Raw genomic sequence first — 27,039 nt, 5'->3', positions numbered from 1 at the left:
AACATGTGTATGCTATTTAATTAGCAAGAGAGGGATGATTATTGATTCCACTGACTGATGCACCACCCTGGGAACTCCTACCCACCTCGGGGACCCGATGTCCAACTGTCCCCTCGTCAGTGCCCCAGAGACAGTGGAAGGCACAAGGCAAGTATCACAGGGGCCCCTCCACTCAGCCCCAGACCTAGTACATGCCTGGGCATACCTAAAAGGCCCTTGTTGGTATTTGCTAACTAAATGAATTGAGTAAATAGAAGCGCAGGGGGACGCCTGGGTGGCTCAGCAGTTTAGTGTCTGCCTCTGGCTCAGGGTGTGATCCTGGAGTCCTGGGATCGAGTCCCAAATCAGGCTCACTGCATGGAGCCTGCTTCTCCCTCTGCCTATGTCTCTTTCTCTGGGTCTCTCAGGAATAAATAAAATCTTTAAAAATAGAAGCGCAGGACCGAAATGGAACTGTTTCTGGTTAGCTCTAGATCCAGCCCTGGTGCTGTGAGAAGACCCTGGAACAGACACCTAATTTTCTCCGTGCATCTGTAGAAGGATGTGGACAACACTGGTTGGAGGAAGAAAGAAAAACCTATTCTAGTGAGGTATGCTGTGGTTACTTTTCCATCCGGCCACCCCTCAGCAATGTCGTGGCAGGGCTGAGTGGGAGGTGAACAGAACATCTCAAAGAATGTGTGAATCTGGCTGTAGGAGAGAAATTAACTCTCCTAGCTCCACGCACTGAACCAGCCACATTTTCAAAAGGTAAATGGAGTGCAGGTGCTATGAAGCTAACAGGCACTGAAAAGAGCAAACAGTATTAGGTGGAGAACATAAGCTTCGGGTCATCTGGAAGCTGACCAGTGTGACTGTGAAGAACTGAGGGCAGACCCTATACCTGAATCTTTCCTATTATGTCATGGTCTAAGGAGTCACTAAAAAACTGCACATGGTGGGATGCCTGGGGGGCTCAGTCAGTTGAGCGTCCAACTCATGGTCTCAGCTCAGGTGATGATCTCAGGGTAGTGAGATCAACCTGGCATCGGGCTCCACACTTAGTGGGGATCTGCTTGAGATTTTCTCCCTCTCCCTCTGCCCCTGCCCCCACTCATTCTCTATCTAAAAAAAGAAAAAAAATCTTAAAAAAAATTGCACATGGGTCATGTAGTGGATAAAATATGAGCTCTATAGTTTGACGGTCTTGGATGGCATGATGGCTCTGTGTACTCATCTGACCTGGGCCTAAGTTCTTTTGTTTATTGAATGGGTGTAATACCTAATTTGTAGGATGGTCTTGAGGATTATCCACCCAAATTGGTATAAAGTATATTAAGTATTGTTATAATTTGTTAGTGTGCTTACCAATGAGAAACTGAGATCTCACCAAAATAGAGTACTTTGAGTGTCACTCGGTGGTTGACATTGTGAAGTCCGAAGGAGGAAGAGACAGCAAACCCACCCTCCAACTGCAGAGCACAGATTCTGGTGTTGGCAGGGAGTCTTCTGCTGCCATCAACTCCTACACTGGCTTTTGTGCTCACCAGCTTTCCATAGAGTGACTGACAGTCATTCCCACCAGGAGCACACCTGCCCTGAATGCAGCCCGTTGGAGGGGGACCAGGATGTGTGTGTGAACACACGCTCACGTTTCTCTGACTTCAATGCCTGAGTCTACTGAATGTTTCGATGTTATTCCAGAGTGGAAAAGCTGTTGAGACCTATCATAAGAGCACAACTTACTTTTCCACTTGATTTCTGTAGCTGTAGCTGATCAAACTCCAGAAGTTTCTTCCAGTCTTGGCGTTTGACAAAATAGAAGACTTCTTCATAAGTGAGATCAATGCGGTAGTTGAAATCGCCACACCAAAACACGTAATCATGAGAAAAAATGTTTCTTCCCTGTTAAAGAAAATTACAGTCGTTCCAGCTCATCTTGCAAAGAAGGTGGGCGAGGGGAGGAAAACTCACCCTGCAGATGATACATTTCTTAGAATGTTACTTAAAAAATGACTTCCAGTAGAGCACCTCATCTCTCAATCCCATACACCTAGTGCGGGGCTTTTATGTGGCTTACTTCATTTTAAATGACAGTGTTTTTGAGTGGTTTGGAGAAAGCTCATATTTAACTGGGAAGCATGACCCCCTTCTTCACTGCGGCCCAGCTCTGTGATCGGGCTGTGCTCCTGCTTTTATCAGGTCTACATCCAAAGAAGAGTTGCCCAAACATTCTGTGTTATGAGGATCAGGCTTAAGAAAATAAGTTAAAATGCTCAGAATGTGCAACTTTGCAAAATGTCACGGATTTTATCCATTTTCATCGTGTGACCTGTCCTATTCTTCCCCCTCTGCCCTGTCTAGCCCACCCTGAGCCAGCAGTCCCCCAGCACAGCCCTGGAGAGCGTGGGATCCTTGCCCACCCTTCCCTGCTGTGAATCACAAGGACAATGACAGCAGCCACAGCATATCACCCCTATCATCCACCTACGTGTGCTGGGCTCTGTTCTGGGGGCACACTGCCCTCACAGCAGCCCTGCAAAGCATGCACTATTGGCTCTCCTTTGGATTAAAAAAGTTCAAAAAAACTTGCTAAAGTTATCACTAACTCATAATAAGTGCAACATTTGAACTCAGGTCAACCTAAGTCCGAAATCTGTTTCTTTTTCCTTGTGTGGCATTTCCACTCTCTGTAACCCATAACGGTAATCTAGACAGAATATTAAAATGATCACAACCAAATAAATGAGTGTGCAGAGCACTGTTGGCCAGTAGAACTTTCTGCAGTGATAGAAATGCCCTCCATCCGCACTGTCCAGAACAGGAGCCACCAGCCACAAGCAGCCACATGCAGCCACTGAGTGACCATCAAAAAACATGGCCAGTGTAACCAAGGAACTCTTTGTTCTATTTCATTTTAATTAATTAAAATTAATTAAAATTTAAGTACCTGCTTGTGGCTAGCGGCTAGTCTATCAAAGAGCACAGGTGTAGCTCTTTGGTACAAATATCAAGGTATCCTTGATATTTCTGTTGGGGAAAAAAAACTATATTAAAAGCTCTTTGAATATTTTGAATGTGTCCAAAGTTGTTTACTATTTCAAGATAGCACTGTAAGTGAGAAGGGCTGGACTTTTTTTTTTTTTAAACTAAATAGACACACAAAGAAAATAAGCATAATGTCCCATTATGTAAAGTTGTAAATTTCCCAACTCTACTTGTTTTTTCTTTAATCCAAGAAATAAAAACTAGAGCAAAGATTACAGCACTTCTTAATGAGAATGAGAGTTTTTGCCTTGAGTACTGGTGCAGCCCAGAAAACAGGAGGTCAGTTTTACGGGATCTGTCTGGCCTCACACGGAGGACATGACCCAGCCAACTGTCACAGACAATGTGGCAAAAAGAGTTGGCAGGGAGACAGGTGGTTCGCAGCAGGCTGAAGGTGTGCAGGTGACATCTCTGCACAGGAATGAATGACAACATCTGAATCTGAATCTGAAAAGATGCCCTGCTGGCTTTGGGATGGAAACCCCCGCCGCCAGTAGAGGGCAGCCTGGCGCGCGTTGTCGGCAACCTGGAGCCCAGGTGGGAGGATCCAGGGCTCCTTGGACCTGAAGACACAGGTTTCAAAATCCAGCTTCCTTATCTGAGCTGCAACAGAAGGTATGTATGAAGATCATGAATCTTAGGAAAAGCGAGTCTAGTATCGTGTGGGCTCAGAGGTTCTTCACCAGCTTGGATGTACCGTGAACAGTGAATGAGAAAATCAGAAAATGCACAAAAAGGCAAAGAAACTGTAGGATGCAGACGGACATTCAGGAAATGTGCAGACATGGGGCACAGGACCCTCCAGGGCTGGACCCCCTGGGCTCACCTCTACTGTTCCATCCCAGGGTGCTTCCCCTGCCCCGGAGCCGAGCCCCTAGGACAGGGACCCTCCCGCAGCCGCACCCCCCGATGTTGGCCTGAGCTGGGAGCTAGCACCCGTATCCCCGTCATGCTCCAGGCCACCAGCCACCAATGCCACGCTGCTCTCACCATCGGGAAACTCAGCTTCTGGGTGATCTCCCTGTAGTCTTCGTTCCTCTCCTTCACCTGCGACTGGCCGGCCGTCAGGTGGCTGCACACGAAGCAGAAGCTGGAACTGTGGAACTGAAAGCGGATGCCCACGGCACCCTTGTTGCCCGCCTTTCCTCCCATGCCTGTCTTCACTGTGTCGATGGCCACGTCCCTGGAACACACAGCGAGCACGTGCGGTGGCTGCTCTGTGGCTTGGAAGGAAAAGCAAGAACCGGCTCTGCTGCAGACGAGAGCTGGGCAGCAGTGCCAGGCTTGCAGCTCGGAATCTGTTCAATCACATCGGTGGCCAGGCCACATGGCAACCACATGGCCGTCACTCCGGACTTCTGTCCTCTCGCTGTTGGCAGCTGCCTTGCGGTGGGCCTGGAGGGCCCTCTCCGCAGCCCCCACCCTCAAGTGCCCTGCACTCACGAAAGCACCCAGGAAGCTCTCACCTCCACCCTGGGTCCTTTCCATGTCCATGTCCTTGGGGCCCCTGACCCAGCTCGGACTTCACCATCCCCTGTCCTACCCTCTTGCGGCTTTCCTGCAAAGCACACATGGTGCCATCAGGTAATCAATATGTGTTAAGAACAGGAAACACCCTGGATGAGTGCTAGGCTGTGTAGGCAGTTTCCGCACACACTCCTGCTCACATGGGAGCCTGCTTACACTGCACACAGGTGAGCGTGCAGGTCCCCGGACCACAGACTGAGGCACTCAGACCCACACCTGCTCCCTGGGCCTATCAGTCGGCAGACAAGGTGAGGGGGTAACTGTCTGAGAGGCTAAGGCTGGGGGAGAGGCCGGGGACCTTGGGCGGCATCTGGGAAATCTAGAGTTCCCCAGCATCACTCCCTCTCTCATGGTTCATCTCTAACCTTTGCCCTGACCTTACCTTACCTTTCCTGACTTTGACCCACTCACTTTGGACACTGCCCAAGGGCCAGAATAAACACTCAGGGGGACACGGACTTAGAGATTTTCTGAAAGTCCTAGAAGAGGTTGATGAGCATGGAGGACAGTCATGCTCTCCAAGCGCTGCCATCGGCACGCCTCTCATCCTCTACATATTCAGAGGTGTTCAACCCGGAGCGGGGAAAGGCTCAGCCTGGCATGGGCAGTGAGCTCAGCCTGACATGGGAGGAAATTCTACGGATTTGACCAGGTAGCAGCAGGAGGTTATGAGTCATTAAGGGAAAAGGTTAAGTTCTTCCCAAACCTTAAAACACACACAGGCACACACGTGTGCACACATGCGTGTGCCTGCACACACACGTGCATACACTTTCCCAAGAGGACGCCCATTTGCTGAGTGTTCCCTTTCTGACAGTCACAAAGCTGTCACTTTAGGACATTACAACAGGGTGACAGTGGTAGAGGCTTTCTGCCCACACATCTTATTTAGAACTCTTTTAAAAAGAGACAAAAGAACTGGCATTTCCCGATGAGTTAACTCAGCTCTTGGTCAGAGGTTTCCTGTCTAAAACTTCAACCAGGAATCCCTTTCCTTGCACAAAACTGAGCTTGGGAGGACAACAATCACTCCCTCTGGAAGGGTTCGGCTTCCTGGCCTGCAAGGTTCCCACTGTGGCTTTTTAACCACCAGACAATATTCTATTCAGCCTGTTTTTTCCTCAGGGGGTTGCTACATTTATCTCGAATAATGGCAAGTCCCGATTCCTGTTGCAGGAGGGGAGGAGGAGGAGGAAGTCTGAACAAAACACCAAGACGAAAGACCCCGTGTCCCCCAGATGTTCATAAACTAAATGTTCTTACCTGATGAATGGGACATGGTATGGACGTACAAAGATATACAGACAGACGCCCACCAGCTGTGCCGAAGTCAAGAGAATGTACCTATGGGAGCGTGAGATGGCCTTCTGGAGCTGCTCACCCCACATCTTCCTGTTGGTGGTACTGGAAGAGAAGAGAAAGAAATGATGCCTTCCAGTCTGCTGGACATGGGCTCTCCCACCAACAGACTCCTTCAGCCTTTATTCTTTTTGTAGAGCTAGTATCCCACTGTCCCCACTCCCCTGTTACTGCCATGCCTTAACTCCCGCAGTGGACTATCTGTGTATTTCTGGTTGTGTCACACACATCACAGCACATACCTCACTCCCCCGTCACCTAAAACCCAACACAGCACCTTGCTCATCAAGAGCTGCATAGATCAGGTTTTATTATTTGTTCAGAAGGTTCCTTGAAATTAAACTAGGAATAAGTCCAGTTGACCCTATACAAAATGTTAATGCAGTGGTTTTCTTTTCCTTTGGATCTGGTGGAGAGAAGAGAAGCCCATTCCCCAGGAAACAGTGAATCAGCACCCCTCCAGCCTGACCCTCAGCACACACCCTCCAGGTGTGCACTCGCCAGCTCACAGCCTCCTCCCCACATGGCCAAGGACATACCTGCCCTTCCCTCTGTTTCCTTAATTTGCAAAGAGGAAGTGGAGGTGCATGTCTGGGGGGGGGTACTGGAGAGCAATCTGCAGTGCCTATACATCGAGGGTCATAGGATAGTGCATGCAGAAGCAGGACGAACCCAGAGACCTGCTCCTAATGAGGCACCTGGCTTGGAAAAACTTTGGGCGAATTTCAGGGTGTGGTCCTGCACCCCTCATGCCCAGACACTCACCTGGCATTGACGATATTCCCTGCGCTCAGTTCCACCATCTCTTCAAACCCCACAGCAAATATGTCAGCTGGGCTGTCCTCATCTAGGACAAGGCAGGAGTTGAAGGACATCAGATCCCACAAGGCCTGTGTTAGTGGACTCGTGGGGCGCCTCGTGTGCCTCTCTGAGCCGGGGTGCACTCATCCCGATGACTGAGTGAAGCTCCCTACAGATCCCCACCTCCCCTCACCTCCCACTGTGCATGGACCTGCCCTGTCTCCATCCCGGGGCACCTTATCGAACTCTCCCCAAACCTCTGTTCCTTTGTCTGCAGATGGGACAGTAACCGTCATCTCACAAGGATGTTGTAAAGCACCCATCAGGTGACGTGTGAAGTGCCCACCCCACCTGGCAGGTAGTTAGGGCACTGCCCTGTGGGTCCCTCCGGGTGACCCACAGGTGCATCAGACCCAGCCTTAACCCGTTAATGACTGCCTGAGGTGGTCTTGTCCCAGGGGACTGCTGTCCTGGACCGCGGCTGGAGGTGAGAACACCCTGCCCAGCTCAAGGTGGTTATTGCTGTTCCCTGGTGGCTGCTGAGGCCTGCTGCAGAAACGTTTTATGGGAAGCACAGCAAGCTGAGGGGCTGCCCATCCCTTCTCTGCGTCCCCTCTAACAGGGAATCAGAGGGGTTAATAGGATCCCTACAGCCACTGGCTGCCTCTCTCCAGTGGCCCCCGTCCTGCCACTCAGCCCTTGAGCAGTGGAAAGGGAGACCCTGCCCTCCCTGAGGCTGTGGGGAAAGGCCTGGCATCCACTTCCTTTCCTCCTGGCCTCACAGGGCAGCCTGGCACTTCGAGCTTAATTGGCTTCAAGTCTCTCTTCTTTGTTTCAAGAAAAAAATACCTATTCCTCCGAACTGCTGGCAAGAGTCGCCACAATCCCTCCTTCCCTCTGAACCTGGCAAGTTCCCCGTGGTGCTGCAGGGCTGCCATCCCAGTAAAATCCCCAGCAAAGTGGCAGCCAGCTTGCTGTCACCACCCACCCATCCCTGCAGGCACAGGAAGATGGGGGGGGGGCCCTCAGCGCGTCCAGGGCCTTTCCCCGGTGGGCATTCTGGTCACCACCCACACAAGAATCCCAGGAACCCCACGCTGTGGACCCGAGCCACCCCGCACCTCAAGGCAGCGGCGGGGGGTGCGGGTGCCCGTGACAGTACGGGGTAGGCTCTGCGCACAGCTCAGGGCACAGACCCGAGCGTGGCTCCCTTGCACCATCCCAGGTCGCTGGAGGAAGCCAGCCCGCCCACAAATGCCAACTGAAGAGAAGCCTTTACTCCTCAAACCCTGCATCCTGAGGCCAGTATCACCTCACGTGATAGAAGACAAACAGTGAAGTGCCAAGTTTGGAATCACTTGGTTCTTAAGGGGCACGCAAATTCTTTTGTGACTATGTGACACAGACGAGCAGACGGAGGCGTTTGGGGAGAAGGCTGGGACAGGGAAGGCTGGGACAGGTGTCCTCGGCCCGGCCCCACTTCCCACAGTAACGCAGCCCTGAGCACATCCTCCTCCTTAATGACAGAGCCAAACCCAAACTGCAAAATCTCTCTATGTGGCAAGAGAGACCTCCCCGCTCTGGTGACCCTTCCAAACATCTGGAAAAGAGAAGGCGCCAAGTAACTTGCCAGGTGTGTTCTGGAAACAGAGACCACAGCCCTTTCCAAACTTTCTGAGGACTGAGGGCACCACATGCCACATCTCAAGGAGTCGTGGGCTGCGGGAAAGGTCAGCCGGGGGGCAGGGGGGTCGCGGTGGAATCTGTGTTTCAGGGTCAAGCCGCAGCGCTCACCCTGGGATCCCGGGAGGCCCGAGCACGTGGGGGAGTCGAGGAGCCAGTCGGCCAGCTCGGCCGTCCCCAGGAGGTTGCTCCGGAACTGCTTGCCTCCGTTCACGTTCCACGTCCCCGTGGCAATTCGGATCCGCCTGAAATTTGTGAATTCCGACTGGCGCTCAGCCATGGCCCTCAGGATCCTGGGAGTCACTGTGTAGAGGCAGGAGAGGGCATGTTTGTCTACACCGCACAACCACACGCATCCTCCCCAGACTCGGAAGGGGCTCCCTGTTGGGGAGAGGGCTGCAGCCCCTACGGGCAGGGGCCGGGTTTGCTCCCGCGAGGGTGGGGAGAAGCCAGAGCCACCAGAACCAGTAGACTTCCCTGGGGCATTTGTGTCACGAAGCCCCGAAAACACAGGACCACGCGTTCACTCTTGACGCCCTTTACCCAAACAGACACCACAGGGAGTCTCTGCTTGGCACGTTCTCCACCACCCAGTGGGGCTGTCAGCAAGGGGATGCCGCAACCCACCCCACTCTGAACACTGGTACCTAAAACTTGAAACATCTTAGGGTAAGTGGCTCAGTTGGTTAAGTATCTGCCTTCAGCTCAGGTCATGATCCCAGGGTCCTGAGATCGAGCTCCATGTCGGGATCCCTGCCTGGTAGAGAGTCTGCTTCTCCCTCTGCCTCCCTGCTCGTGTTCTTGCTCGCTCACTCTCTCTCTCTCTCTCTCTCTCAAATAAATAAAATCTTTAAAAAAAAAAAACACTTTTAAATGTCTTACGCCATCTTGGCCTTTTTCACCCTCCATCCCTCATGAGATACTTTGTTTGCCTTACCCTGGACTCAAGCCTTTAAAAAAAAAAAAAATCATTGCTCTGAATCATGTCCATCCTCTGGATATCCGAAATACATTCCATTTTTTTTAAATGAGTGACTTACCTCAAATCTATGTCATTCCTACCTATCTACTTAATAAGATCCTGTGCTACTCAGATCCTCTCTCAGCTTTGACCAAGCTGGCCTGATTTCCAGGTTGACGCAAATAATCACCTTGGTGAAGTGAAGCCAAGCGAAAGTCTTTATGGAGGAATGAAAACAGCAAAGGGGCTGTGAAACCATTTTAAGCATGGGCAAATTAATTTTTCAAAAAGTTCTAAAACTTACACGGTCTTATAAGGAAAAATGCTGGGTTCCCCCTTCTTCTCCACTAGCTCTATAACATTTATAGGGTCTAGGGGATAAGAAGCCATTAAAATTCCCTCAAAGAAACCTGTAGCTCATTTACAGGTAGAAGTTAAAAACCAAAAAACAAAACAAGAAACCAAAAAGAAAAAAACCCACCAAAAAAACAACCCTCCCCCCAAACTCTAAAAACCATGAACTCCTAGACATAGAGAATGGACTAGGTGTTGAGGGGTTTGGGGGAGAGAAAGATGAAGGGAGTCAAAAGGTATAAAGTCAGGAAGTCCTGGGGATGTAATGCACAGCAGAACCACCATAGTTGATAATACTGGGTCACCCATTCCAAAGCTGCTAAGAGAGTAGATCTTAAAGGATCTCATCATATGAAAAAAAAACCTTTTGTAACTATGTGTGGTGATGGATATTAACGAGACTTACTGTGATCATTTCACAACGTACACAAGTATTGAATCATGATGTTGAACACATGAAAGTAATACAATGCCACATGTCAACTATATATCAACTAACAACCCCAAACCTCTAGCTATTGACAGAAGCATGACAATCTTGCCCCGAGAGCAGGAGGTGTCCTGATCCCCGGAGACAATCATTTCTTCTCCTTCTTTCAGTTCAGTAGGGTCCTGGGACCATAACAAACAGGGGGCCACTCTCACGGGAGACTCCCTGGGACAAAAGATACCTGGCGATGGGACCAAGAGCCCACTGGGAAGGCAGCTATGCTCACCACTATACATATCATGATGACACTAAACTCATATCTGTCAATAGTAACTCTGAACGTGAATGGGCTTAATGACCCCATCAAAAGGCGCAGGGTTTCAGACTGGATAAAAAAGCAGGACCCATCTATTTGCTGTCTACAAGAGACTCAATTTAGACAGAAGGACACCTACAACCTGAAAATAAAAGGTTGGAGAACCATTTACCATTCAAATGGTTCTCAAAATATACCCTAAAAACTATAGAACACTTCTGAAAGAAATTGAGGAAGACACAAAGAGATGGGAAAATATTCCACGCTCATGGATTGGCAGAATTAATATTGTGAAAACGTCAATGTTACCCAGGGCAATTTACACGTATAATGCAATCCCTATCAAAATACCATGGACTTTCTTCAGAGACTTAGAACAAATTATTTTAAGATTTGTGTGGAATCAGAAAAGACCCCAAACAGCCAGGGGAATTTTAAAAAGAAAACCATATCTGGGGGCATCACAATGCCAGATTTCAGGTTGTACTACAAAGCTGTGTTCATCAAGACAGTGTGGTACTGGCACAAAAACAGACACATAGATCAATGGAACAGAACAGAGAACCCAGAAGTGGACCCTGAACTTTATGGTCAACTAATATACGATAAAGGAGGAAAGACGATCCACTGGAAGAAAGACAGTCTCTTCAATAAATGGTGCTGGGAAAATTGGACATCCACATGCAGAAGAATGAAACTGGACCACTCTCTTGCACCATACACAAAGATAAACTCAAAATGGATGAAAGATCTAAATGTGAGACAAGATTCCATCAAAATCCCAGAGGAGAACTCAGGCAACACCCTTTTTGAACTTGGCCACAGTAACCGGAGAAGGACAAACAGTGTATGTTCTCATTCATTTGGGGAATATGAATAATAGTGAAAGGGAATATAAGGGAAGGGAGAAGAAATGTGTGGGAAATATCAGAAAGGGAGACAGAACATAAAGACTCCTAACTCTGGGAAATGAACTAGGGGTGGTGGAGGGGGAGGAGGGTGGGGGGTGGGGGTGAATGGGTGACGGGCACTGAGGGGTACACTTGACGGGATGAGCACTGGGTGTTATTCTGTATGTTGGTAAATTGAACACCAATAAAAATTAATTTATAAAATTAAAAAAAAAGTATTTGGGGTACTTTAGCTACATTTATCCATCCACTTCCCAATGTAAATTATTGTTCTCTTATATTTTTATTATCTTTTTTTAAACCAGAAGGACATTACTGTTTTACATAGTCAATGTTCTTTTACATTTTCCCCCATAATTCCTATATTGTTTTCTATTCCTTTGTCTCTCTTTGATAGATTCTGGGTAATTTATTTTGATCCGTTGTCTTTCAGTCACAGAGTCACCATACAGGTAATGCATTGTTTTGTTTTGCTTTGTTTTTCCCTCACTTGCTTATGTTTGGGGGTTTATCTGTATTAGTTTGCTGGGAGTGTCATAACAAACTACCACAGACTTGATGCCCTAAGCAACAGAAATTTGTTTTCTCACAGTTCTGGAGTCTATTAGCCCAAGATCAAGATGTCAACCTGTCTTTTCCTGAGGCCTCCCCTCCTTGTCTTGCAGATGGCCACCATCTCACTATATCCTCACATGGCTTTTCCTCCATGCCAGCACATCCCTAGTTTGTCACAGTAAATTGGAATTTCCTCTTCTTATGAGGACACCAGTCAGTTTGGATTAGATGCCACCCTTGTTCTAATTTAATCACCTCTTTAAAGGCCACATCTCCATATATTGTGACATTCTGAGGTACTGGGGGTGAGGGTTTCAACATAAAAATTTTCAGCCCATAAAATTGTCTCATCTAGTTTTGCTTATGTGTTGTTAACAGGGTTTTGGTTTTGCTGTCTGATTGCTCTATTTTATGATTCAAAATTTGTGTTGCTACTGCCACTACTTTTCTAGAATCTTTGTTAACCAGCATTAGAGGTAAAATTTACATCCAATAAAATTCACAAATTTCAAGTGTATGATTTAATGAGTTTTGATAGATGTATACAGTCATGTAATTGTTACCACAATCATGATATAGAACTTTTCCAACACTTCCAGTAGTTCCTTCATGCCATTTTGTAGTCAATCTTCTCTGTCAGTCCTTGGTAGCCACTGACCTACTTTCTGTCCACAATAGTTTCACCTTTACTAGAATTTCATATAGAAAGAATTATATAGTATGTAATCTTTTATGTAAATCTTCTTACATATTACATAATTACATAATTCTTTGTGTATTAAAAGCTTATTCTTTTTTTCCTAATATTGCATTGTATGGATATACTCTAATTTGTTTAATCTGTTCACCAGTTAGACATTGGTGGTTTCTAGTTTTTTGGGCAGTGTGAATAAAGCTACTATGCACATTCAACTACAAAAAAAAAAAAAAAAGAGCCCACTGGGGTTGAGACTGTACATGGATGCCTGCAATGCCTTCTTGACTTTCTCCCTCCCCTTGGCTTGGAAATATATAAGAGTGGGCTCCCATTCAAAGCCAGAAAGCACGGGCCCCCAAGAAACAGTGATGGCTAGTACTGTATACTTATTTTGTATATTCTTTTGCCTCAATCATGCCAGGATCAGGTTATCATTCAACTAGACTCCGTGCCTATAACCCAAAGCCCTACCAGAATTACTCAAACCAGCCAATCCTAAGCTGTTTACCCTGTCTTGTCTTTCCGGAGGAAACCCCACTGAAGAAAATCCCAATAAACCCCTGTGTGGCATGCCCTCCATGTCTAGGAGCTGCAAGTCTAATAAAGAAATTGTTAAACTAAGGTAAAATTGGTAGATAACGTTTTATGTCTCCAGTGTAAAACATTACAATTCTACATCCGTACGCCTACAAAATGATCACCACCCAAAGTCTGGTTACCATCTATCACCACACATTCGACAGCCTTCACCCACACCAACCTGCTCTGGTAAACATGGATCTGTTTTCATCTGGAAGTTTGCTTTTGTTTTGTTTTAGATTCCAAGAGCTAAGTCACGTGGTATCTGTCTTTCTCCACTTGACTCATTTCACTTGGCATAATATTTTTAAGGTCCATCCAGGTGGTTGCAAATGGCAGGACTTCATTCCTTTTTGTGATCAAGTAGTATTCCTCTGTGTGAGTATGTGTGTGTGTAAATGTCACATCTTCTTTATCCACCTACTGATGGGCACTTGGCTTATTCCATATCTTGGTTTTGTAAATAATGCTGCAATTGGGGCACCTGGGTGGCACAGTTGGGCAGCTGCCTTTGGCTCAGGTCATGATCCCAGGGTGGTGGGATCGAGCCCCATGTTGGGCTCCCTGCTTTCAGGGAAGCTGCTTCTCCCTCTCCCACTCCCCCTGCTTGTGCTGTCAAATAAATAAAATCTTAAAAAAAATGCTGCAATAAACATAAGGGTATGTATGTCTTTTTGAATGAATGTTTTTACATTCTCCAGATAAATCCCCCAAAGTGGAAGAGTTGTATCATATGGTAGTTCTATTCTTAATTCTCTGAGAATCTCCATACTGCTTTCCATAGTGGCTGTGCCAATTCATATTCCTAGGAACAGCACATGACGACTCGCTTATCTTCATAACTCTCTCCAATGCTTGTTGCCTTTTTGGCCATTGTGAGGTTATATCTTATTTTGGTTTTGATTTGCATTCCCTAGTAATTAATGATGTTGAACATCTTCTCATGTGCCCATTGACCATCCATATGTTTTCTTTGAGATCTGCCCATTCAGATCCTCTGGCCATCTTTTATCAGGTTGCTTGATTTTTTTTGTTGTTACTGGTGAGTTGTAGGAGATCTTTACATATTTTGGATATTACCTCTTATCCGATATAGGATTCAGAAAAATCCATTCCCATTTAGTAGGCTGCTTTTTATTTTTATTTTTCTGGTGGGGGGGGCGGTGAGGCAGGGAGAGAGGCAGAGGGAGAGAGAATCTAAAGCAGACTCTTGATCTTGATGCAGAGCTTGATCTCACAACCCCAAGATCATGACATGAGCCAAAACCAAGAGTTGGATGCTTAACTGACTGACCCATCCAGTTACCCCCTGCCTTTTGAGGTTTTTTTTTTTTTTTTTTTTTTTTAAGATTTTATTTATTTATTTGAGAGAGAGAGAGAGTGCGCAAGAGAGCATGTGTGCACAGGCAGGGGGAGCAGCAGAGGCAGAAGGAAGAGCAGGCTCCTCACTGAGCAGAGAGCCCAATGCAGGGCTTGATCCCAGGACCGGGATCTTGACCTGAGCCAAAGGCAGTCACCCAATCGACTGAGCCACCACCAGGCACCACTGCCTTCTCGTTTTGATGATTCCTTTTGCTGTGCAGAAGTTACTCAGTTTGATGTAATCCAATCTATTTGTTCTTCGGTTTCCTTTGCCTTTGGAGTCAGATTCAAAAAAAATATTGCTAACACCAATGTTGGGGGAGCTTACTACTTGGGTTTTCTTCTAGGAACTGTATGGTTTCAGGTCTTACATTCGAGTCTTTCATCCATTTTGAGTTGACTTTTGTGCATCGTGTAAGACAGTGGTCTAGTTTCACTCTTTTGCATGTAGCTGTTCAGTTTTCCCAACATCATTTATTGAAGGGACTGTCCGTTCGCCGTTGTATGTTCTTAGCATCTTTGTCATAAATTTGCAGTCCATATATGCATGGGTTTAAATCTGGGCTCTCAATTCTGTTCATTGTTCTGTGTGCCTGTTTTTATACCAATACAATACTGTTTTACTAAATTTTACAGTTTAGTTTGAAATCAGAGAATTGGATACCTCTAGCTTTGTTCTTTTCTCTCAAGATTGCCTTGGCTAGGGCAGCCTGGGTGGCTCAGCGGTTTAGTGCTGCCTTCAGCCCAGGGTGTAATCCTGGAAACCCAGGATCGAGTCCCACGTCAGGCTCCCTGCATGGAGCCTGCTTCTCCCTCTGCCTGTGTCTCTGACTCTCTGTGTCTCTCATGAATAAATAAATAAAATCTTTAATAAAAAAATTGCCTTGGCTATTTGGGGTCTTTTGTGATTTCACACAAATTTTAGAATTCTTTGTTCTAATTCTGTGAAAAATGCCAATGGAATTTTGATAGGGATTGTACTGAATCTGTACATTGTTTCGGATAGTATGCACATTTTAACAATATTAATACTTCCAATCCATGAGCACAGAATATCTATTTATTTGCCTATTTTTCAGTTTTGTTCATCACTGTCTTACAGTTTTCAGAGTACAAGTCTTTCATCTCCTGGTTAAATTTATTCCTGGATATTTTATTCTTTTTGATGCAACTGTAAATGGAATTGTTTTAATTTTCAGTCTGATAATTTGTTACTAATGTATAGAGACATCAGATTCCTATATGTTGATTTTGTATCCTGCTACTTTACTAAATTCATTTATTAGTTCTAACAGTTTCTGAGTGGTCTTTTGGGTTTTCTATATATAGTATGCCATTTGCAAACAGTGGCAGTTTTATTCTTCTTAACTTGGGTGACTTTTTTCTTGCCTAATTGGACTTCTAATACATGTTGAATGAAAGGGGCAAGATTAGGCGTCCTTGTCTTATTCCTGATCTCAGATGAAAAGCTGAAAGCTTTTCACCATTGAGTATGATGTTACCTGTGGGGTTGTCATCTATAACCTTCATTATGTTTAGGTAAATTTCCTCCATATCCACTTTGTTGAGAGTTTTTATCAGGAATGGATGTTGAATTTTGTCAAATGCTTTTTATCCATTATCTATTGAGATGGTCAACTCAATAAAATCTTTTTTAAAAAAGATATTTGAGAGAGAGTGCGTGTGAGAGCATGAGTGGGGGAAGGGAGTGGCAAAGGGAGGAGGAGAAGCAGACTCCCTGCCAAGCAGGGATCCCAACTCAGGGCTCGATCCCAGGACCCTGAGATCATAACCTGAGTCAAAGGCAGATTTTTTTTTAATTTTTATTTATTTATGATAGTCACAGAGAGAGAGAGAGAGAGGCAGAGACATAGGCAGAGGGAGAAGCAGGCTCCATGCACCGGGGGCCTGACGTGGGATTCGATCCCGGGTCTCCAGGATCGCGCCCTGGGCCAAAGGCAGGCGCTAAACCACTGCGCCACCCAGGGATCCCAAAGGCAGATGTTTAACTGAGCCACCCAGGCGCCCAGATCAACAGGATTCTTATCCTTCATTTTGTTAATGTGGTGTATCAGCTGATTGATTTGTGGATGTTGAACCATCATTGCATCACTGGAATAAATCCTTCCTGATCATGGTAAAAAACTATCCTTTTGAGGTATTGTTGAATTTGGTTTGCACATTTTATTGTAGATTTGTGTGTCAGTGTTCATCAGTGATCCTGGCCTACAATTTTGTTGTGGGTGCATGACATCCTAGTCTGGTTTTGATATCAGGATAATGATGGCCTCATAAAATGAGTTTGGAAGTATTCCCTCCTTTTCAATTTTTTTAAAGAGCTGAGAAGGTCAGGTATTAAAACTTTTTTGCATGTTTGGTAGAATTCACCAGTGATGCTTTCAGGTCAAGGGACTTATGTGTATTGGGAGGGTTTTTGTTGTTTGTTTTGGTTTTAATTTTCAGCTATTCCATTTTATTTTTCAAAATCTCTCTGCCCAACAGAGGACTTGAACTCACAACCCCAAGATCAAGAGTTGCATGTTCAACCAACTGAGACAGGTGCCCCTTTGGGAGGTTTTTAATTTTTAATACAACCTCATTACTAACAATCGGTCTATCTAGATTTTGTATTTCTTCATGATTCTGTCTTGGAAGAATGGCATTTATCCATCTCTTCTAGGTTGTCCAATTTGTTGGCATAGAATTATGTGTGTAGTCTCCTGTGATCCTTTGTATTTCTGTGGTGTCAGCTATGATTCTCCTCTTTCATTTCTGATTAGTCACTTCTTTTTCTTGGTTAGTCTAGCTATAGTTTAATCAATTTTATCTTTTCAAAGAACCAATTCTTGTAGATCTTATCTACTGTTTTTAAATCTCTATTTCATTTATTACCCCTCTGGTCTTTATTACTTCCTTCCTTCTAGTGACTTTGGGCTTCATTCTTTTTTTTTTTTTTCTAGCTCCTTTAGTTGTAAAGTTAGATTACTTGAGATTTCTCTTGCTTCCTTGAGGTAGGCCTGTATTGCTGTGCTCTTTTCTCATAGAAGTGCTTTTGCTGCATCCCAAAGATTCTGGTATATTGTATTTCTGTTGTTTGACTCTAGGTATTTTTTAAATTTCTCCCTTGCTTCTCTGATCACCCATCACTGGTTGTTCAGTAGCATGTTGTTTAATCTCTACATTTTTGTGGGGTTTTTTTCCAGTTTTCTTGTAATTGATTTCTAGTTTCATACCATTGTGGTCAGAGAAGATGCTTGACAGGATTTCAATCTTCTTGAAATTATTAAGATTTGTCTTGTGGCCTAACATATGATCCATCCTAGAGAATGTTCCATGTGTACTTGAGAGGAATGTGTATTCTGTTGGCTGGGGGGGTGGAATGTTCTGCTTATGTCTGTTAAATCCATCTGGTCTAATATGTTGTTTAAGGCCAATGTCTCCTTACTCATTTTCTGTCTGGATGATTTATCCATCAATATAAGTGGGATATTAAAGTCCCCTACTATTGTTGTATTGCTGTAAATCTCTCCCTTTAGACGTTAACATTTAAATATCATAGTGCTCATATGTTGGGTGTGTATATATATATATTTACACATTATGTCACCTTGTTTAATGGACCCCTTTATCATTATGTAATGCCCTTTGTCTATTAATAGTCTTTGTTTTAGAGTCTCTTTTTGTCTGTTAGGAATATAGTTACAAACATCTTTTTCCAACCTTTCACTTTTGGTCTGTATTATTATTTTTTGAGAGAGAGAGAGAGAGAGAGAGAGAGAGCGAGCAGGGGTGGGAGAGGAAGAGAGAGAGAGAGAATCTTAAGCGGGCTCCATACTGAGTTTGGAGTCTGATGCCCAATGCAGGGCTCTATCTCATGACCCTGAGGTCATGACCTGAGTCAAAGTCAAGAGACAGACACTTAACTGAGCCACCCAGACGCCTCTGTATGTTCTTACTTCTGAAGAATAAACTTTTTTTCCTGAGCTTCCTCTTGTGGCTGCAAATGACAGACCATTTCATAAAAGAATACAAATCACAGCCGTAGGCTGCTTAGGTCAAGTGGTCAAGCTCAAGTCACAGGCCAGAAATGCAGGGCATGGGAGCTCAGCTCAGGGGAGTGTCTGCTACCTGCCTTTTGGGACTACCTGAGGAGCGGGAAGGCTGGCTAGCACACCCACCACTCCCACCCATTCCTTCTGGGGGCAGGGCAGCTGGACATCTCCGTGCAAGTGGAGTGGGAGCCCAGCAGGGCTTACCCAGCAGGGCTGTGTTGTCCAGAAGCATCCTTCCTTTGTCTGCAGACTCCTCAGTGTAAACATCCCCAACCAGCAGCAGCTTGATGGCCTCTTGCTTCACTCCATCAAAGAAGTTGGACTGGATAGTGCGAGACACGGACCGGGCCCCATCCTTCAGCTTACCCACCTGCCACAAGCCAGACCATAGGTGGTAAGAGGGATTCATGCAGGCCCTCCCTCTCTCCCTGTGGCCTGCCCCTACCTTGGCCTTCCCTTCTAGGGCCCGGCTGCCTGTGAACATCTTGCTAAGGCTGTGTCCATTCAGAGACCACATGGCTTTAAAGGATTCCACAAAGCGGTCAGCGATGGGCTTTGAATTCAGGCCGAGGCTCTCGAGCTGGAGATGAAGGACCTAGATAAGAAATATGGGACAGAGGTCACTGTCTTCTCACATGGAAGCTCCCATCACCCATAGCTGGTTCGGGGGGAACATCACCAGGCATCATTCTGGTGGGTTCCTTATTTGGCAGGCCGTGGCTCACTCTGTGCCCCTCCAAGAATCCTTGGAGCAAAGAATGGGGCTTCCTACCACAACTCACCCAACTTGATCATTCTATCAGCCCTCCTCTGCCCCCCTTACTCTTGACTTCCTCTATCCCCCACCCCTGAGCACCAGAGGGATGGAGAGCAATCAGGGATACCCAGCAGGCAGTGGTGACTCCATGCCTTCCCTCCAGTGGTGAGACAGGAGAGGTAAACCAGGTACTGGGCCAGAGGGCCACTAGACAGACTGAGATCTCCCTCCCAGGCTTCAGATTCAGCCTCATCTCAGCCAGCCTCACACTGCCCTTGCCCAACTGGATATCCACAGCAATCATTACACAGAACCACTGTTATTCAAGGCGGCACCTGGCAGCTTTGGGCCACCACGTCTGGGATGCATTCCTCAAAGAGTGCCTAAAAATGGGGCAAAGGCCAGCCAGGAAAACCTCGCTCTTAGCTTCCCAGCACATCTCTGCCCCACGTTCCCACTGTTAGAAAGTTAGCCCAGTGAGGTCACCCTCATCGTGCCAATGGAGGCATGGGATATAACCCAGGTGGCCCAAGGGGCCTCACACAACAGGGACAGACCTCGAGTGCTATGAAGCTCTGCACTGTGTTGGTTCGGTCCAGGCAATCAAGACAGTTCATCCGCAAAGTGCCTTTCTGAAAACTTTGAAAAACAAGAAATACAAATGGTTACAAATTGTAGTTGAAGGACCAAGGGCCATAGCACAATGGCCTACATATAACTGGAGGCCTCCAAGAAAACTGGTGCCCACACTCACCTATTCTGGTAGCCCACCAGAAGCCCCAGAACACACCCCAAGGGACCCCAACACTGCTGGAGTGGCACATACACTCTCGGCCACCTGCACGCCTAGGCTGTTATAACAGATGCCAATTCTCATTATTTGCTACAGTTATATCCTAAAAAGTTACCATGAACAATCAATGAATTGAGAGGCACCTGGATGGCTCAGTCGGTTAAGCAACGATTCTTGATTTTGGCTCAGGTCATGATCTAAGGGTTATGAGATTGAGCCTCGCATCAGGGTCTGTGCTCAGTGGGGATTCTGCATGCGAGTCTCTCCCTCTGTCCCTCCTCCTGCTCTCTCCACCCCATAAAATAAATCTTAAAAAGAAAAAAACAATTAGTGAATCGAACCATTAGCAGATTAGCCAATGCCAAACTACTGCTCCCAGGGGAAATCCAGGGTTAGGTTCCTGCAAGCTTCTGCTCTCACACATTTTCATCAACCACTCAACACACAACCTTGTTTTATGTGTGTTTCTGTTTAAAGGCACTTTAATATAGTTTGTTGACTTATTAACACTGGATTCCTAGCCAACTGCACTATAACATACCCAAGCAAAGCTTCTCTATCATAGGTATTTTCCCCATTTGACACATCACAGCCACTCTGTGCTTGGGAACACCTTACAGCTCTTCGCACTACAGTTGGGGAGAATTTTAAACAGCGAAATCACCAATAAAATGCACAAAGATGTGACCATGTGGCACTACACAGACCATAAAAAGGATGCTTTATAGTAGGAGAGCTGAAACCAAAAGGCAGAGCGTCGCCTTGTTCTCCCTCAACTGGGAATGTGGCATACTGAGAGACTCAAATTTTTCACAGTTCTGAGCATGTCTGTGAATGATCATAAAAGGGTTGTAAGTATTGATTTGGGGATTACACATAAATGTTAGCAACAGACAAATGTGCAAATACAGAATCTGTGAATGCAGAGGACTGACTGCATTGTGATTTGAGGAAGGTAGGCTTCCTTTTTTTTGCTCAGCTCTGAGCAGGAAAATCTATACCCCATGCCCTCCTGGCAATGGGGCTGATGTTAGATGTTCCTCTTCACTCTCATGGGCTTTCATCAGTTTGAACAATGAATTCTATGGCCACCATAGCTCCATGTTTTAACCAAGTCCCTTTATTTATAATTTATTTTGCCAGAAAACCAGGTTTTGCCATCTACTCACAAAATTCAAAAGCACATTCTGAAGGTGGAGAGGGGAAGAAGGCTGGAACCTGGGGTCCCCCCCATCCCTGAGCCTGTGGTACAGGAAACTGCACTTGTTGGGAGGTCCCCTGGCTGTTCCGCCAGTCACCCAGCAGGAGGACGAGGACGCAGGTGGAGACTCACCGTGGACTTACATTCTCGCCCTTGGTGAACACGTCAAAGTCATCCCAGTGGAGCTTCAACTGGGGCCTCAACAAATTCTCCAATTTCTCTAGCTTCCCACCTTTGGCCAGCTGATGGAAGTCAAAGTTTATCATAGGTGTGTCGCTGGCGTGGCAAGAAGCCCAGAGCAATTTCTGAAAGTGGAAAGGGAGAGAGTGGCAGGGGAGCAAGGGACCACAAGCCTCACAGGCTGGAATCTGTGAGGCTACCCCAGGCACTCGCTAGAGCCCACAGTTTATTTTAAGGCAAGTGGTGGACCAAGCTGTTTATCAGTCCCGACCCTGAAAGGGAAGAACAAAGACTTGCAGATGAGGCTGCAAAGAGCATCTTGCCTGCAGCAGGGCAGAAGGGCCTCCCTGGGCAAAGGACAGCCGGAGGTTCAGCCCCCTGGCTCACAGCCCTGAATGGACATCCCCCACTGCAGGGCCCTTGGGAGGGCACTCATGAGGGGAGGACCACGCTATCCTGTAGGCACGCAAGTGCCCTGGGCCCATCAGGGACAGCGCAGCCCAGCAGGCTGTGGAGCTCATAATCCAGCTCCCTGTTGCCCAGGTAACCAGTCCCATCCTGACAAGCGCAAGCCCCAGGGGGTGTGTGCTCAATGGTGCCCAATTCTTGCATCAAGGTCCCTGTGAGGGGGAGTGCCAGAGGCATGGTCCCATGAGACTTTAGGATGGGGTGACAAATGGTCAGGGTCGGTGGGCCCAGGCTAGCACAGGACCTAGAGGGGAGGCAAGGCCAGAGATGGAGGTGAATAGGTGGGCCCCAGGCAGCTCAGTGCTCCTGACAGAGGCTTTGCCTTCCTCCCACGTGAGGAACCTCCCAGGCAACAACTCAGCTTTCTTGAGAGCCCTGTGGTAGATGAACCAGCTGCCTCCCCAGGGCACCCGGGCTCAGACCCGCCCCACCCTGGACCCTCCTGTGTAGCTTCAGCTTAGACTTGTCCAGAGAGTCTGATGACCTTGAAAGATTAGAAGGGCTTCAGGCCTTCTAGTCCCTCCAATTCAAAGTGCCCAGCGCTGTAGCCAGAATGCCAGGCAGAGCGTGGCTGTGACCATCAGGAAGGTCTCGCTATGAAAAAAAAGTCAGCTGAACTGACCTGTGTACTTCTTGGTGACTTTACATTTTCGAGTGAGCACCCTGTCCCATTGTGGCCTGATGATTGCAGGCTGGCTGCTGGTGCCCGGACTTCAGGGCTGACAGAACCGCAGCTTGGTGTGGCACCGGCAGGTCTCCTCCAGTGGCATCCCTTCCCCTCTCCTACCTGCCCCCCCTCCACCTGGGCCACAGGACCACTGCTGCCTCCTGCCCCACGAGTGACAAAAGAGCCCATCACTTCCTCCAGATGATGGGGACCTGAGGGGATCCCCTCTCCATAACTCAAGATATCAAGGGAAAAGAGATTCTGTTCTTTTTTTTTTTCCTTCTTTTTCCTTAAAATAAGCTGTCAACGTTGCTGCCAAGATGGTTGGGTGGGGAGATACTCAGCAAGCTGTTGCCAACAGCAACAAACCAAACAGGAAAAGCAGGTCTGGCCAAATGAAATTGGCCACCAGGAAGTCTGCTCTGAGCACATGGCTTTTCTGAGCAGAGGGAAAGGAGCACCCACTGGGCTCGGCTCCTACCAGCCAGAGGTCAGGAGTCAGGAAGGCAGCAAACGCTGCTTCCCATGAGGTGAAGTCTGGTTTCACTCTCCCCATAAGGGGCTTCTGTGACCTTGGAACAACCAGAGGGCTTTTCTTCACTTCCCATGGGAGACATGGGCCACTAGGATAGGAACGTGGTCATCGCCCACAGCTCATTCTGGAGCTTTCTTCACCTAGTGGACTGAATATACTTGGGACTCTGGGAACAGGGAGAGGCCCTGGGCAAGGTGGGGCGAGGTAGGTGGAGCCATTCCTTCTACCTGTTCCTTCCCTGCTCAGGCCCCCCTGCTCCTACCCCTGAAAGTACCCAGAGGAGCCGGGCAAAGGAAGCAGCTTTCAGGGACAGCCCAGAAGGGGACAGAAGATTTGAAGGTTAAAGTTATTAGCAGGAGGAAATCATGTAAGATTCCTTGCTTTAACTCCAGCAGGAGCTCTGAACAACTGCTCCATGCCAGGTGCCCTGCAGGTGTTTGGGTGAGCTTGCCAGGAGGCCCTGGCCTGCAGCAGAGCCAGACCAAAGAAGGAAGGGGGAGCTCAGGCTCCCAGAGCAGTGAGGGGCAGCAGGGCGAAGCCCACATGTGTGCAAGGTGGTGGTGGTAGGGGTGCGTGCGTGCACGTGTGTCCCAGAGAATGGGAAAGAGGCCTGGCTAACCTAAGCCCTCAAAGCTCCAGTGGGAGCCCCGGAGGAAATGCAGCCGGAGAAGGGAGATGCTTTGTTTTGACTTTGAGCAAATTCCCAAACCATCAGTTCATAAAAATTAAATTTCATAGATCAGGAGTCCAAATCACCTCATGCTACAGAGCTGGTGGGAAAAAAACAAAAAAACAAAAAAAAAGCCTCCCCAAACATGGGGAGAGCACTGCTGTTCCCAGTCCAGCACAGAAGCCTGCCTCTGAGCGGGGCCCTCACCTCCCTCACCCACTGCCCCTCCACCCCGGGCGCCAAGAAGCAGCACGGCGTTTACCTTGAAGGCTCTGTTGAGCACCTCTTCTCCACCTCTGCTCCCCAGCAGGTTTACGACCACTTGCTTCCCATACTGCTCCTTCAGAAGCACCATGTGTCTGCAGTTGGAACAGGGCAGCACCATGAGCCCAGGTCACCTGGACACAGGCTGACAGCCCCACTGTAGAGGGGACGGGGTGCAAGAGGCACCTGTTTGGCACTAGAGGGTTGGGAGGCGCTGTTTCCCAGGACCCAAAATGGGGAATTGCGGGGATGAGCAGAGAACCAGTCTCTCCTTGCCATCAACCCCACTGTCAGGGACAAGCATGTCAACAGCCTACTTGCATGCAAGACCCAGGCCAAGAATAAGTCACAGCATCTCAGACTTCTACGGAGGCATAACATCAGAGGAAAGATATGCCGGACTTTCTGTCAAGTACCACTATTAAATCTAGAACAGCTAACTCAGCCTTTTATTAACTGAACCCTAGAAGTAAGACGTGCACATTTCTGAACTTAATCTCTAATTTCACTTGGTATCTTCCTTCTCTAAGCTAGAAAAGCTGGTAGGAGGTCTGTTAACCTCCACGTCTAACTTTTATCTAAGTGCTATATTTCATTACGTGTAACCCAAACAAGAAGGCACAGTAAAATTTCAGGCTTTAGGAAAATAGCCCTAGATCAGAGATTTTTAAAAATACATTTGTTGTGGGGCACCTGGGTGGCTCATTTGGTTTTGGCTCAGGTTACCGTCTCAAGGTTGTGAAATCAAGCCCCACACGGGGCTCTGTGCTGAGCACCAGAGTCTGCTGAAGAGTCTTTCCCCTCCTTCTGCTCCTCCCCCTGTGCACACTCGCTCTCAAATAAATAAATGAAAAAAATTTTAAAAATACAGAAGTTGAAATATTATGGAGAGCCTAATATTTATGCCTTAGCACTAGCTTTTGAAAAGTTAACCTTACAATCTTAATAGGAGGAATGCTTAAATATAATTTTAAAAAACACAGGGAAAACACCATGCAAAAAGCAGATGAAAACCATATTTTCATCGTGCAATGTTTATAGAAAAGATAGAAAAAAAAGACTAGAAGATGGTGTGCCACTATATTAAAAGTGGTGGAGGTTTTTTTTTTTAAAGATTTTATTATTTATTTATTCATGAGAGACACACAGAGAGAAAGAGGCAGCGACACAGGCAGAGGGAGAAGCAGGCTCCATGCAGGGAGCCCGACGTGGGACTCGGTCCCGGGTCTCCAGGATCACACCCTGGGCTGAAGGCAGGTGCTAAACCGCTGAGCCATCCAGGGATTCCCAAAAGTGGTGGAATTTTATGTGACTTAAAATTTGTTGTACAAATGTACAAAAGTACATTTTTGTACTTTCCAAATTTCTAGGATGACAGGTTTCTTTCATACACAAAATGTTAAGTTAATTAGAACCAATTTTAGCCCAATAAAGGAAAGGTTATTCTCTCACCAACTGTGGTTGGGGGTAGTTTGTTTAGTCCTCTGCTGACTTGTTAAGGGTGGGCTCCTATCTCTACTTGGCATAATTTTCTAGGGATGCTCCTGACAGCCCCACCCTCCCTGAGGTGTCCCCACCCTGGGAAGAGGTAGAGTTCAATCAGATCCATGCAATCTGGGTGAAGGTATGAGAAGAAATGGAGTGTGCATGAATGACTCAGCCCCTCTGGGCTCTTCTGCGTCTGCCCCGAGAGGTGTGTCCTGGCTAGAGGTCAAATGCATGGAGCCAAAGGGCAGGCTTTGCCCTGGTGGCAAGTCTGAGCTTCCCAGCTCTGTTAGCCACTGAACGAGCATCTGTGATCTAGGAGTGAAATGCGAGGAAGCCACTGTGGCCCACATGCAGGCCCCCTCCCACAATGCAATTTATCAGAAATAAGGCTGATATGTGACCCCGAGGCAGCCAATGCTGCGCCTGTTGTCTCAACTGGTTCCAAACCCAGAGGTGGAAGAGAAACAGTATCGCTCATCATACCAGCCCCAAGCATCTTAGATCAAATTATTCCTCCCCTCTGAGCTATTCCTTTATCTGTACCACAAAGCTAATCCTCCTCCTGGAAAAGATGGTTTTGAAGACTAAACAAGACAAATAAAAGTGACAGCTTAGTGCCTGGCACGTGAGAGCTGGTTTTCCTTTCCTTCTTTAAAAAAAAAAAAAAAATTGTAAGAGATGTATTTATTTGAGGGGGGGGAGGGAGAGAGAGAGAGAGAATGCACATGTGCGAGAGCACAAGCACACAAAGAGAGAGGGAGAAGGAGAGGGAGAAGCAGACTCCCTGTTGAGCAGGAAGCCTGATGCAGGACTCGATCCCAGAACTCTGGGATCATGACCTGAGCCGAAGGCAGATGTTCCACCCATTGAGCCACTCAGGTGCCCTCCTTTCCTTTCTTTTAATTTTAAAATAATACACCTATTAGCAATACACTACAACTCACCTCAGGGCTCCCAGGGGGAGCACTGGAGCCCACATGGAGGCCAGTGAGACTCAGCCCGGCCTCCCTACTCTGGGCACCCAGGGTCCTTCCCCTGCCCGCCCACCTGGGGACTGTTGTGTGGAGCTCCTTGGAGAACTAGGGGGCTTTTCAGGATACCAGAAGTCAGGTAGGAAGGGCACAACTGAGTGGCCAGCAGGGAAACACACTCTGGTGTCTGCCCTGGGACTGCAGATGGCAAGTAGCTCCACACAGAGAGGGAAGAAGGAGCGGGGGCCCAGCATCCTGCATAGGTGAGACCCCGGCACCACTTCCATAAAGGGTTAATACCTCCATTCAAACTCTACCAGGGAAATGAGATCCTCCTCAGGCCAGCACAGCCAAAGGGCTGCTCAATGTTCCCCCACCCTTCCCCCAGACAGGAGGTGCCCAAGTGGTAACAGTGAACAACCCACGGAACA

The 27,039-nt window shown here is 47.2% G+C and overlaps 1 protein-coding gene across 2 annotated transcripts in view; it reads right to left on the bottom strand.

Annotated features, from left to right (window-relative positions):
* SYNJ2 (synaptojanin 2) overlaps positions 1-27,039 on the bottom strand; it is a 101,624-nt gene that overhangs the window by 19,895 nt on the left and 54,690 nt on the right. For both annotated transcript variants that reach the window (XM_055310804.1, XM_055310805.1), the window contains exons 7-16: positions 24,148-24,244; positions 21,498-21,670; positions 19,929-20,010; positions 19,060-19,209; positions 18,819-18,984; positions 8,509-8,700; positions 6,679-6,760; positions 5,818-5,958; positions 4,018-4,210; positions 1,726-1,884 (exon numbers count right to left, since the gene is read on the bottom strand). In XM_055310804.1, the coding sequence (XP_055166779.1) occupies positions 1,726-1,884; positions 4,018-4,210; positions 5,818-5,958; positions 6,679-6,760; positions 8,509-8,700; positions 18,819-18,984; positions 19,060-19,209; positions 19,929-20,010; positions 21,498-21,670; positions 24,148-24,244 (1,435 nt within the window). The remainder of the gene's footprint in view (positions 1-1,725; positions 1,885-4,017; positions 4,211-5,817; positions 5,959-6,678; positions 6,761-8,508; positions 8,701-18,818; positions 18,985-19,059; positions 19,210-19,928; positions 20,011-21,497; positions 21,671-24,147; positions 24,245-27,039) is intronic.

This window comes from Nyctereutes procyonoides, unplaced genomic scaffold (genome assembly GCF_905146905.1).
Source record: "Nyctereutes procyonoides isolate TBG_1078 unplaced genomic scaffold, NYPRO_anot_genome, whole genome shotgun sequence".
In the NCBI taxonomy this organism is placed as follows: domain Eukaryota; kingdom Metazoa; phylum Chordata; class Mammalia; order Carnivora; family Canidae; genus Nyctereutes; species Nyctereutes procyonoides.
This window is presented reverse-complemented; position numbering and strand designations above follow the sequence as displayed.